This window comes from Cetorhinus maximus, chromosome 26 (assembly GCF_964194155.1).
Source record: "Cetorhinus maximus chromosome 26, sCetMax3.hap1.1, whole genome shotgun sequence".
Lineage (NCBI taxonomy): Eukaryota > Metazoa > Chordata > Chondrichthyes > Lamniformes > Cetorhinidae > Cetorhinus > Cetorhinus maximus.
This window is the reverse complement of record NC_135904.1, coordinates 37,964,193-37,977,934: the sequence shown is the minus strand read 5'-3', so window position 1 is coordinate 37,977,934 and position 13,742 is coordinate 37,964,193. Positions and strand designations below refer to the sequence as shown.

General features: G+C 44.4%; 1 protein-coding gene across 1 annotated transcript in view; it reads right to left on the bottom strand.

Annotated features, from left to right (window-relative positions):
• aldh1a3 (aldehyde dehydrogenase 1 family, member A3) overlaps positions 1 to 12,890 on the bottom strand; it is a 164,087-nt gene extending 151,197 nt beyond the window's left edge. The window contains exon 1 of the mRNA XM_078530494.1: positions 12,646 to 12,890. Within this exon, the coding sequence (XP_078386620.1) occupies positions 12,646 to 12,744 (99 nt within the window). The 5' untranslated portion in view covers positions 12,745 to 12,890. The remainder of the gene's footprint in view (positions 1 to 12,645) is intronic.
• Positions 12,891 to 13,742: the final 852 nt, after the last annotated feature.

Here is a 13,742-nt window from a genome sequence, read left to right as displayed (position 1 = left end):
TTCCCTGTCCCTTGTTAGCCAGGCGCATCCTCCAAGCATCCCATGCTCACTTTAGCCACTCTCTTTCTTGTTAGCTACTTGTAGAAGCTGTTGCTGTTTGTTTTTATATTTCTTGCCAATTTACTTTCAGAATCAATTTTCTCCCTCTTTGATTAGGTTTTTAATCATCCGCTGCTGGTTCCTAAAAAAATCCCAATCCTCTGGCCTACCACTAGTTTTCGCCACTTTGTATGCCTTAGATTTTGATTGGACCACCTTTGTTAACCACGGGTGGTTCATCCTTCTCATCGAGTCCTTCTTTTTGACTGGGATAAAATTTTGCTGAGCGTTACGAAATATCTGCTTAAATGTCTGTCACTGCTCATCCACCTTCCCCTTAGACTATTTCCCCAGCCCGCTTTAGACAACCCTTTCTTCATACCTCTGTAATTGCCCTTATTTAAGTTGAGGACACTGGTTTGAGACCTGAGTTGCTTGCCCTCTATGAAATTCTACCATGTTTTGATTGCTATCCCTAGAGGATCCTTAACTAGGATATCTCTTATTAATCCTACTTCATTACACATTACTAGATCTAAAATAGCCTGTTCCGGGTAGGTTCTGCAACGTATTGCTCTAAGAAACAACCCCTGCTCACTCTACAGATTCGTTAATCAGCCATGACAATTGTAGCGCCCTTCTTACACACCTCCATTATTTCCCAATTTATACTTTATCCTACAGTGAGGCAACTCTTCGGGGGCCTATAGACAACTCCCACCCATGACTTCTTCCCCTTGCTTTTCCTTCTTTCCACCCAAGCTGATTCCACATCACAATCTATTGCACCTATATCACTACTCACCACCGCACTGACACCTTCCTTTATTAACAAAGCTACCCCATCTTTTTTTTAACCTATTTTTCCAGAATGTTGAATACCCTTGAATATTGAGTTCTCAGTCTTAGTCACCCTGCAACCATGTCTCTGTAATGGCTATCATGTCATATTCATTTATTTCTATTTGTGCCATCAACTTGCTGCGTGCATTCAGATAAAGAGCCTTAAGCTTTGACTTTTTACCCATTATTACTCATTGTGGTTTTAATTTCTGCTGCACTCTTCTGCTTAGATTTTCTGCCCCTTCCTGTCAAACTTTGATTATCATTCACCTCTTCACTACCCTGTACCCCTGCTCTCTTGTTTCTTTTTGAATTTTTAAACTTCATTTCAATTGAACCCTCCTCCCCACTAATTAATTTAGAGGGTTGTGGTGAGTTGCCTTCTTGAACTGCTGCAGTCCATGTGGTGTAGGTACACCCACAGTGCTGTTAGGGAGGGAATTCCAGGGTTTTGACCCAGCTACGATTACATAGTGCCTGGAGTCAATTGCCATTGAGCTTTATTATTTTAACTATAAACAAAGAAATATAAGACTGGCAAAAGTGAGTCAAAAATTATGATACAGGAAAGTAAGGGTTTCTCGTGAGAAAGTGGCTGCAAACCTAGGAGCTTGCATTTATATAGCACCTTTCACAACCTCAGGACATCATCACCAGGATGAGCCATATTTTTATTTGTTATTCATCCACAGGATGTTGGTGTTGCTGGCAAGGCCAGTACTTATTGTCTAACCCTAACTGTCATAAGAAAGTGGTGGAGAGTCATCTTCTTGAGTATAACTGAGTGGCTTGCTTGGCCATTTCAGGGGCCAGTTAAGAGTCAGCCAGAATGCTGTGGGTCTGGAGTCACATTATAGGCCAGACCAGGTAAGGACATGAGACTTCTTCCCTAAAGGGGATGAATGAACCATTACTGATACAAGCATTTGAATTCCAAGTTTATTTAATTAATTGAACTCAAATTTCCCAGGTGTAGTGGTGGGCTTTGACCTCATCTCTCTAGATCAATAGTCCAGAGGTCTGGATTAATAGTCCACTGTGCTATCATACCCCACCATATCTACATCTTCATTTGGACTGCCTGTTTTCACCTTCATAACATCACCCTCTCCACCCCCTACCTCAGCTCATCTGCTGCTGAAACCCTCACCAATGCATTTATTGTCCTTTGACTTAACCATTCCACACACTTCTGTCCAGCCTTCTATCTTCCACCCTGCATGAACTTCAGCTCATTTAAAACTCTGCTTCTTGTTTCTTAACTCACCCCAAGTCCCATTCACTCACCATCTCTATGTTCACAAACCTCAAATGACTCCCAGTTAAGCAGTGCCTCGATTTTCCTCTATGGCCTCACCCCTCCCCATCAAGGTAACCTCCTCCAGCCGTACAACCCTTCAAGATCTCTACATCCCTCTAATCCTGGCCTATTGTGCATCCAGATTTTAACCACTCCACCATTAGTGACCATGCCTTCAGCTGCCAAGGACCCAGACTCTGGAATTCCCTTTACCGCTCAACCTCACTTTCCTCCTTTAAGACGGTCCTTATGACTTACCTCTTTGACCAAGTATCTAGTCATTTGCCTTAATATCTCCTTGTGTGGTTTGGTGCAAAGTTTAGTTTGATAATGTTTGATAAAGTTTTGTTCGATAATGTTTGATAAAGTTTAGTTTGAGAATGTTTGATAAAGTTTAGTTTGATAATGTTTGATAAAGTTTAGTTTGATAATGCTCCTGTGAAGTGCCTTGTGATAAGTTATTACAAAGGAGGTGCAGTATAAGTACAAGTTGTTGCTTTTATTGAGCCTATTATGTACTTTAAGTGTAGTTACTGTCAACAGAAACAAGATATTTAATGCATGCGCAGTAAGATTCCAGAAATGGCAGTAAGGTAATGAGCAGATAATTTGTTTAAATTATGTTATTTGAGGGGTAAATATGGGCCACGACACATGGGAAAACTCTCCCACTCTCCTTGGAACACTTCGAAGGGATCTTTAATATCCACCTGAGAGGGAAGGCAGGGCCTTGGGTTTAATTGAAAGATGACACCTCTGACAGTGCCACACTCCTTCAGTACCGCACTAAAGTAAATGTACTCAAGTCTTTGGAGTGGAACTCAAAGCCACAACATCTTACTCAGAGGGAGAAGCAGCTGCTCGGAAGGTCCACCATTGATTCTGGCAGATTTTTCTGGGGAATGTTCCTTTATTTGCAAACCAATGACAGAAGAAAGGTTAGGAACATTTCTTTACATGGAGGGTATTTGGAACATGGAATGCTTTGCCACAGGAGTGGTTGAGCCAGAGATCAGGGCCCCTTTAAGAGAAAATTCAAAACATATTTTATATGGAGAAACGTAGATGATGATGGAGAGAGCACGGGCTGTGGGATTAATATTGGATTGTTCCGGAAAAGGAGCCATTGGAGATGCAATGGACTAAATGGCTTCTTTCAGTGCTGTGCATGGCCAGGATTCAATGATTCACTGTCCGAGAGTCCAGCTGTGACGGCTGGGACAAAGGTTAGGAGCAGGAAAGTGGCCGGCAACCCCCTTTGAAAAGAAGGTATGGAAGTGTCATATGGATCCCTTTGTAAGAGGGTCTTTCACCCTCATACAGAAGAAACCATTGAAAAAATAGAATGTATCTCTTTAAGGGTCCAGACGTCAGTCCTGGTCTGGAACCTCACCCAGGCCTCACTGCCACTCAGACTGACCTGGTTCAACTGACAACAAATAGAAAACAAGCAACTGGATGCAAACCAGTCCTTGTTCCAGCCCCGCCCTTGTTCCAACCCCGCCCTCGTTCCAGCCCCGCCCCATTCCAGCCCCGCCCCTGTCCCAGGCCCGCCCCCGTTCCAGCCCCACCCTTGTTCCAGCCCCGCCCTCGTTCCGGCCCCACCCTTGTTCCAGCCCTGCCCTCTTCCAGCCCCGCCCTCTTCCAGCCCCGCCCCTGTTCCAGCCCCACCCTTGCAGACTCCAGGTTGGGATGCAGTTTGTCTGATCCCAGCCTGCATTCTGGCTGTTTTGAGTGACTCCCACCAAAGTTACTGCAGTTACGTTAGATTACTGTAATGACTCGACCGAGCGGACAGGTTTCAACAAGAAACAGATAAACTTTATTACGGACAGCTTCTCAGGTGCTACACGCTCGATCAGGACTCTCATCAGGAAGCCCCACCCCCCGGATTTCCCGCCCTTAGAGCTCATTGGCTGGAGCCTCCCAGAACATCATGTGATCCCTGATAGACAGCGGGAGAGGCTTTACCTTCAGTTCCTACATTTACCCCACCTTTAGTTTTTATTATCATTTCTATTTACAGGGAAACATTTGAATATCCAACAACATATACATATTTACAAGCTCAGGTGATTAAAGATCAAGCCTCGGAGGTGCTTTCCTTATACAGCCAGAGCAGCATAGCTTTACCACTTGAGGTTCCTCAACAGGATCAGGAACCGCTGTATGAGACACATCATTAGAAAGTGGCAGTTCTGGGTTTGGCAACTCTACAGAGACATCGGGCATGTCTATTCTAGGTCAATCTGTCACCTCAGGAATTGACGGTTCAACCTTAATCATAGGAGGAATAGTTGGTTGCTGGAATGCCTTTCTAACATGATTATGATCTATGTGCTTATAAACAATTCTATTTTCCACTTGTACTTGGAAAGATAATGGACCAGTCTCTGAGACAATGGTTCCAGGAACCCAACACGGTCCACTTGCAAAATTTCACATGAATACTGTGTCTCCTACACTGTGTGAGTTTTGCTGTATCTATCGTGGTTCCATTTTTGATTACTCTGATTCCACTCTACCTTCCCCTCTAAGTTTGGAAACACCAGGCTTAACCGTGCACGTAGGCAGCGTTCCATTAATAATTCAGATGGTGTTGAACTTGTAGTCGAATGTGGCGTTGTACAATAACTAAGAAGAAAGCAGGAAAGTTGACATTCTAGAGTACCTTCTGATAACCTTTCATACCAGACTTGAAAGTTTGTACTGCTCTCTCGGTGAAACCATTTGATGAGGGATGGTGGGAGACTGTTTAATATGTCTGATTCCATTCAGATTCATGAATTTCTGAAACGTTGCTGGTAAAGACTGTACCATTATCAGAAACAATGATTTCCAGTAGGCCTTGTAAAACAAAACAGTGACGCAGCTTTTCGATAGTTGTGCTCGATGTTGGTGATTTGACCTCATACACACCCATCCATTTAGAATGTGCATCTATGATCAATGAAAACATGGTACTTAAGAATGGTCCTACATAATCGGTACGTAGTTTAACCCAGGATCAACCATGGATGCAGTGGAGTTGAAACAGGCAACTTCTGTTGTTGTTGACAGTGGAGACAGCGCTTGACCATGCTCTCAATGCCACTGTCAGTGCCCGGCCACCAGACGTAGCTTTGCCCAAGCATTTTCATCTTCGATATGCCTGGATGCGCACTGTGAAGCTCTGTCAAGAGCGGTTCTCTTCCTTGTGATGGGACGACAACTCTTGATTCCCACAACAAGATTCCATCTTGACAGCTTAACTCTGTGTTTCTGGCATGGAATGGTCTCAAATCTTCAGGTACAGGCGAATTTGACCATCCTTGAGAAACAAAGTCTCTGACTTTCGACAAAATTGAATCCCTGTTCATCCAATTTCTAATTTGCTTCACACACACAGGTGAAGGGTCCAAGAAATTCAGTAATAGCACAACTGTGACACTGGACCATTATCTGGTAATGGGAGATGGCTGAGTGTGTCTGCATTTGCGATGTGTAAGCCGGGATGGTACATTAAGGTATACTCATATACAGATAACATCAGAGCCCAATGTTATATTCTTGCTGAGACTATTGACGAATGGCCTTATCCTCACTGAATAAACCCATTAATGATTTATGGTCTGACACGATGGTGAAATGTCATCCATGTTGGTACTGGTGGAATTTTTTCACTCCGAATATCACCGATAAACCTTCCCTTTCTAGCTGGGAATAACCCTTCTTGGCTGTGGAGAGGATTCTCAAGACAATCTGGAATTCGCTGCTAGAGGAGGTGGTGGAAGCAGGTACGATAGTGGTGTTTCAGAGGCAGCTTGACAAATACATGAATAGGATGGGAATAGAGCGATACGGACCCCGGAAGTGCAAAATGTTTTAGTTGACGGACAATATGATCGGTGCAGGCTTGGAGGGCCGAAGGGCCTGTTCCTGTGCTGTAGTTTTCTTTGTTCTTTGTTCTTGTTCAATGGGCCTTTCTGACCCATTTTCCATTCTATGTGATAACATGGCTCCTACACCATAAGGAGAGGCATCACATGTTAACATCAATTCTTCTGATGGGTCATAGTGCACCAATAAACATGACGAATGCAACAGTTTCCTTACTTTCACAAAGGCTTCTTCTTCTTGTGAATTCCACAACCAGCGATGATTCATTTTAACAACACGTGTAATGGCACCAACACAGTTGATAAGTTTGGCAAGAAGGGGCTATAGTAATTGATCATACCCAGGAAAGACTTGAGTTCGGTTCCATTGGACGGTGAAGGCGCATCTTTTATTGCCCGAACTTCCTCTTCTACCAGATGCAAACCCCTGGTGTCCACCCTGTGACCCAGGTAAGTAACTTCTGGTGCTTGAAATGTACATTTTTCTTTCTTTGATCGTACACCGGCTTCCATGAATCTTCTTAGCACCTCCTCCAGGTTGGCCAAGTGTTCAGTCTCGGTTGACCCTGTGATTAGATTGCCATTGGGGTAAACTACCACTTGGGCAAGTCCTTGCAAAAGACTCTCCATTGTCCTTTGGAAGATTGCACATGCAGGTGATACCCCAAAGGGTAGGTGAGTGCACTGATAAAGACGCTTGTGTGTGTTAATCGTCACGTATCCTCTAGACCTGCTATCCAGCTCTAATTGTTGGTAAGCATGGCTCATATTCAATTTTGTATAGGATATGCCTCCAGCCAGCTTTGCATATAAGTTGTCTATCCTTGGAAAGGGTACTTGTCTAGTTTGGCTGCCTTGTTTACGGCCAATTTACAGTCTCCACAAATGCGTACGGTTTGGTCAGGCTTAACTACTAGAACTATGGGTGCTGCCCATTCCGAGAATTGGACGGGTTGGATGATGCCCGGTTTTTCTAACCAGCACAGCTCTATATCCACCTTCTCCTTCAACACATAAGGCACGGGTGTGGCCTTAAAGAAATGTGCTGTTGCCTGAGGATCCACATATATTTTTGCTTGCAAGCCTTTTAACTTCCTTAATTTGTCCCGAAATACATTGTCGTATTTCCTCAGCAGACCAGTCAGGCTTGATCTTCTGTAACCAGTCTCGGCCCAGAAGACTGGGCTCTTCTCCTGTCACTATGATCACTAGAAGCTGGACTGTCTGTTGCCTATAAGACACTGGTACTGTGGCGATGCCCTTTACCTGAATAGATTCTCCAGTGTATGTCTTCAGTTTAGCGGTTGTCCACTCCAAATGGGCACCTTCATTTAGGTATTTGAGTGTGTGTTCTCCCACCATTGTGATTGAGGCTCCCATATCTACCTCCATTTTAGCAGCTTCCCGATAACTTGGATTGTGACAGTGATCGGTTCGGTTTTTACAGCGGTGACGTTATACAGGGAATAGAAGTCGGTGTCGGTAGCTTCAGGTTCTGCTGTATTTTTCAGTTGACTCATGTTGCTTTGCTGCTTTATGGGCTGTTTCGATTTCACCCCTGCATTGCCTTACTACGTGACCTTTGTTATGGCAGTAATGGCATCTTGCCTCCTTGAATCTGCAGGTGTCCGGTTTGTGGTCACCCCGACATCTATAACAAATTAATCTTGGACTCGCTGCTGAAGTGTTTCCACTCGGCCTTTCCATGTTTCTAACAGTGGACATTGCCTCTCACTTCGACACCGTGTCTCTGGTTTTTACTCCACGCCCGGCGGTAGGTTCCCGCCCCACATGAAGAATAGCGCCATGTTGTACGTGTTGTAAAGCCTGTGAGTCTCTCGCAGCGCTTTTCGTGGCGAGGGAGATTTCCAGGGCGTGCTTCAAATCGATGTCGACCTCTGCGAGTAAACGGTGCTGAACAGCATCGTCCTGAACTCCACAAACTAATCGGTCCCGCAGCATCTCACTGAGTGTGTCCCCGAAGTCGCACTGTTCTCTCAGCTGCTTCAGCTTCATTACATAGGTTACAATGGACTCTCCCGGGGCCCTAACTCTGGAATTAAATTTAAACTGCTGCTTTATTAGAGATGGCTTCAGCTGGAAATGCATTTTCACGAGGTCCACTAATTCATTAAAAGATTTAGAATTGGGCGCGTTGGGGACCATCAGGCTGTGGATGGGATTGTATTTCTTACTGCCACATACACTCAACAGGATGGCTTTCTGCTTCTCCTCCGCGGTAATTTCATTCGCTACGAAATAAAAACCAAGGTGCTCTACACTCTGGCTCCAGTCTCCCACAGTCGAATTATAAGAATTGATTCTGCTGAAGAGTGGCCTAACTGGTGAGTAGTCTTTTCTTTTTCTTAAGATTCGATGTACTCACGTTAACAAGGCAAGGTGCAGCATCTGAGATATTTTACCCTCATCACCAAATGTAATGACTTGATGGAGCGGACAGGTTTCAACAAGAAACAGGTACAATTTATTACAGAGAGCTTTTCCGATGCTACACGCTCAATCAGGACTCTCGTCAGAAAACCCCACCCCCTGGATTGCTGCACTTAGGGCTCATTGGTCAGAGCCTCCCAGAACATTATGTGACCCCTGATAGCTAGCAGGGGAGGCTATACCTTCAGTTACTACAATAAGGGGATATTTATTGAGGATAATATTTTTATTTCGATATGGATATGTGGACACACAAAACTATACACCCACATAAACACAAGCACGTGTTATATGTAAAGCGACATGCACCTGTGTACGCACAGTATTATCTATATTCATACACATTCACAGGCACACACAGAAAATCACACAGACTGAATGTAATAACAATCACACCTTGTCCTTATCTGGTGTCTGTAATAGAATGTCCCCAAGTCTTTCAGAAAGACAAAACATCTGGGCACTGAGCAGTGGTGAGGGAAGGATTAAGGTGGTGACAGAAGGTGTGATCAAAGGGTAGATTTGAAGGAACATTTTCAAGGAGAAGGGAAGTGACAAGGGGAGGGCTTCAGGGAAAGAAACATTCAATAATGTTTGCAATTATTTCAGTACTAAAAGGAATCCAGTTACACGGATACAGTTACACAGCAATAAAGCTGAACATTGCATAACTGTCTACACAATATTATCCATATGAGAAATGTGTCATCTTATTAGTGTATTAGCAAGTAGGTATTCGACAAAAGATACTTAGAAATAAGATGACCAAATCCTCTCTAAACCTATATTACTCGCACCTCCTCCCCCACTTCCTGTAAACACAACTACACAGAGGTGGGCTAGGATTATACAGCCCCCATGCTCTGTGGCTGTATACCGCACTCGGAAATACATCCCTGCCATTTAAGTATTGGTGGGACGATGCCAACACAAGGACATTAATGTTCAGATTCATGGGTAACTCCAAACGGTAGCTTCAAAAGTAAAAGGTTTGCAAAAGTTGGCCCACTGAGTCTTGTGAGGGAATCTTTATATTCCCAGCCTGGGCTTCGGGTAGGCTAGGGTTTATAGAAAACAGAAGCAATGTGAAACCAGGAAAGTGCTCAGTATTCCGGGAATAGCGGGAGTACAGCTCCATCCGCAGTGAGCAACAGATTGTTCCTAGAAGCAGCAGCAGCAGCAAACTAATTGACACTAGCATTTCAAAAACGAAAGGTAACCAAAGAAGCTGTGATAATATAAAGATCCTGGTTAAAATACCGTGCTTCTAAAGCAAAGGCGAACAATAATGGAATGTCTTTTCTTTATAGAAATGATTTCTCTCCTGCACCAAATCAGGATTCAGCACTTTATTTACAGGTTCAATGCGCGATTCATGGATACGGAGTATCATTTTCTGGTAAAACCAGTTTATAAATAGACCATCCTCACTTTCATAACTTTATTCCGTTTGCTCAGATTTCCGGCTCAATCCTTTGTTAACATTTGGCACATTTACAAAATATATTTTCTGGCCCCGCACACTGATGTATCACTTATTCTGTCTGGACTGTGAAGCCTGTTCCCACATCCTCCTGTTCTCTAACTGACTGAATCCTCCTCAGTGCCGCTTACCTGTGGCTGGGCGCGGTTTATATGGAGAGAGAGGGGACAGGGAGCTGGATACCTGACAAGGTGCTGTCTCTATTCCAGGCGGTAGCAGCTGGACTGAGCACAACCTGGCCCCGCTCGTTTTACTGTCCACTCTCAGAATCACAGAAATAGGCAGAAGGAGACCATTGCACCCATCCTAATTCTGCCCAAACTGCTCTTAATTATTATTGAAATCTCGAAAAAAAATCCTTTTATTTAAAGTCGAAGTTTAAAGGACATTGGACCAAATGGACAGCAGTTTCGGGGATGTGAACTGGATCCAGATCACAGTGAATTAGTTCACTTCTCTCCTTATTCCAGTTCACACTGGATCCGGATCACAGTGAATCAGTTCACTTCTCTCCTTATTCCAGTTCACACTGGATCTGGATCACAGTGAATCAGTTCACTTCTGTCCCTATTCCTGTTCACACTGGATCCGGATCACAGTGAATCAGTTCACTTCTGTCCCTATTCCTGTTCACACTGGATCCGGATCACAGTGAATCAGTTCACTTCTGTCCCCATTCCTGTTCACACTGGATCCGGATCACAGTGAATCAGTTCACTTCTGTCCCTGTTCCTGTTCACACTGGATCCGGATCACAGTGAATCAGTTCACTTCTGTCCCTATTTCTGTTCACACTGGATCCGGATCACAGTGAATCAGTTCACTTCTGTCCCTATTCCTGTTCACACTGAATCCGGATCATAGTGAATCAGTTCACTTCTGTCCTTATTCCAGCTCACACTGGATCCGGATCACAGTGAATCAGTTCACTTCTGTCCTTATTCCAGTTCACACTGGATCCGGATCACAGTGAATCAGTTCACTTCTGTCCCTATTTCTGTTCACACTGGATGCAGATCACAGTGAATCAGTTCACTTCTCTCCTTATTCCAGTTCACACTGGATCCGGATCACAGTGAATCAGTTCACTTCTGTCCCTATTTCTGTTCACACTGGATCCGGATCACAGTGAATCAGTTCACTTCTGTCCCTATTCCTGTTCACACTGGATCCGGATCACAGTGAATCAGTTCACTTCTGTCCCTATTTCTGTTCACACTGGATCCGGATCACAGTGAATCAGTTCACTTCTGTCCCTATTCCTGTTCACACTGGATCCGGATCACAGTGAATCAGTTCACTTCTGTCCCTATTCCTGTTCACACTGGATCTGGATCACAGTGAATCAGTTCACTTCTGTCCCTATTCCTGTTCACACTGGATCCGGATCACAGTGAATCAGTTCACTTCTGTCCCTGTTCCTGTTCACACTGGATCCGGATCACAGTGAATCAGTTCACTTCTGTCCCTATTTCTGTTCACACTGGATCCGGATCACAGTGAATCAGTTCACTTCTGTCCCTATTCCTGTTCACACTGAATCCGGATCATAGTGAATCAATTCACTTCTGTCCTTATTCCAGCTCACACTGGATCCGGATCACAGTGAATCAGTTCACTTCTGTCCTTATTCCAGTTCACACTGGATCCGGATCACAGTGAATCAGTTCACTTCTGTCCTTATTCCAATTCACACTGGATCCGGATCACAGTGAATCAGTTCACTTCTGTCCCTATTCCTGTTCACACTGGATCCGGATCACAGTGAATCAGTTCACTTCTGTCCTTATTCCAATTCACACTGGATCCGGATCACAGTGAATCAGTTCACTTCTGTCCCTATTCCTGTTCACACTGAATCCAGATCATAGTGAATCAGTTCACTTCTGTCCTTATTCCAGTTCACACTGGATCTGGATCACAGTGAATCAGTTCACTTCTGTCCTTATTCCAGTTCACACTGAATCCAGATCACAGTGAATCAGTTCACTTCTATCCTTATTCCAGTTCACACTGAATCCAGATCACAGTGAATCAGTTCACTTCTGTCCTTATTCCAGTTCACACTGGTTCCAGATCACAGTGAATCAGTTCACTTCTGTCCTTATTCCAGTTCACATTGAATCCGGATCACAGTGAATCAGTTCACTTCTATCCTTATTCCAGTTCACACTGAATCCAGATCACAGTGAATCAGTTCACTTCTGTCCTTAATCCAGTTCACACTGGTTCCGGATCACAGTGAATCAGTTCACTTCTGTCCCTATTTCTGTTCACACTGGATGCAGATCACAGTGAATCAGTTCACTTCTGTCCCTATTTCTGTTCACACTGGATGCAGATCACAGTGAATCAGTTCACTTCTGTCCTTATTCCAGTTCACACTGAATCCAGATCACAGTGAATCAGTTCACTTCTGTCCCTATTTCTGTTCACACTGGATGCAGATCACAGTGAATCAGTTCACTTCTGTCCCTATTTCTGTTCACACTGGATGCAGATCACAGTGAATCAGTTCACTTCTGTCCCTATTCCTGTTCACACTTGATCCGGATCACAGTGCCCATCACTAACTGTGCAAGTCCTTCACTAACAGTCCGCTCCAGGTTCAGCAGTTCACTCTCACCCCCTGCTCCCAATATCATGGTTACCTTGCTGTACTTCACTGCCAGGTTTTTGGCTGGTCTCGGGAGGGGAAGCGGCGTTTCTCCGTCTGTCTCCCCGTTGTCCATGACCCCGTTCTCTGCCATCGCTCAGCCTGTGCTTTACTTTGAGGTAATTAGAGTGACGGTGGGAGAGAATTTGGGGAAGTTTGTGTTGAGCTGGTTTTAAACAGTCACCACACCGATTGGTCGCTCCCACCTCACCCAGGGAGTCCCGCCTGTTTAAAGCGACACTGTCCCCGAAACTGCTCATTCACAGAAACCTGCCCTACAAACAGCGTCTACGTAAAGGAAAAGGAAACATTTAATTACTTGGAAGTATGTGTCCAAATATGTGACTGTCTGCACACGTATGTGGTTTGCAGCGCATACATTAACTCCACAGCCCAGGTTGACTCGACAATAATAAATCAATTGTGATAAATGTCAAAGTTAAAGTTAAACCCTCTCAGTGAATAGATCGAATAGAGTGGCCGTATGATTCTTGCACAAGGTCAGTGTTCACACTGAGCCCAGGCTGACTCTCAGTGTCAACACATTATATCCGGCATCCACAGGTTAAAAGCCACAGTCAGCAGAAGTGAAGGACTCGCTTCGTTACAATTGGGTTTAAGATGAGTTTTATTATCAGCTGTAAAAACACTCCAAAAGTTCGACACAAAGCCCGCATATTTAGATTGTCCCAATTTCACACTGTCCGAATCACTCACTCACACACTGTCCCAAATCACTCACCCACTGTCCCAAATCACTCACACACTGTCCCAAATCACTCACACACTGTCCCAAATCACTCACACACTGTCCCAATCACTCACACACTGTCCCAAATCACTCACACACTGTCCCAAATCACTCACACACTGTCCCAATCACTCACTCACAAACTGTCCCAATCACTCACACACTGTCCCAAATCACTCACCCACTGTCCCAAATCACTCACCCACTGTCCCAAATCACTCACACACTGTCCCATATCACTCACCCACTGTCCCAAATCACTCACACACTGTCCCAAATCACTCACCCACTGTCCCAAATCACTCAAACACTGTCCCAAATCACTCACCCACTGTCCCAAA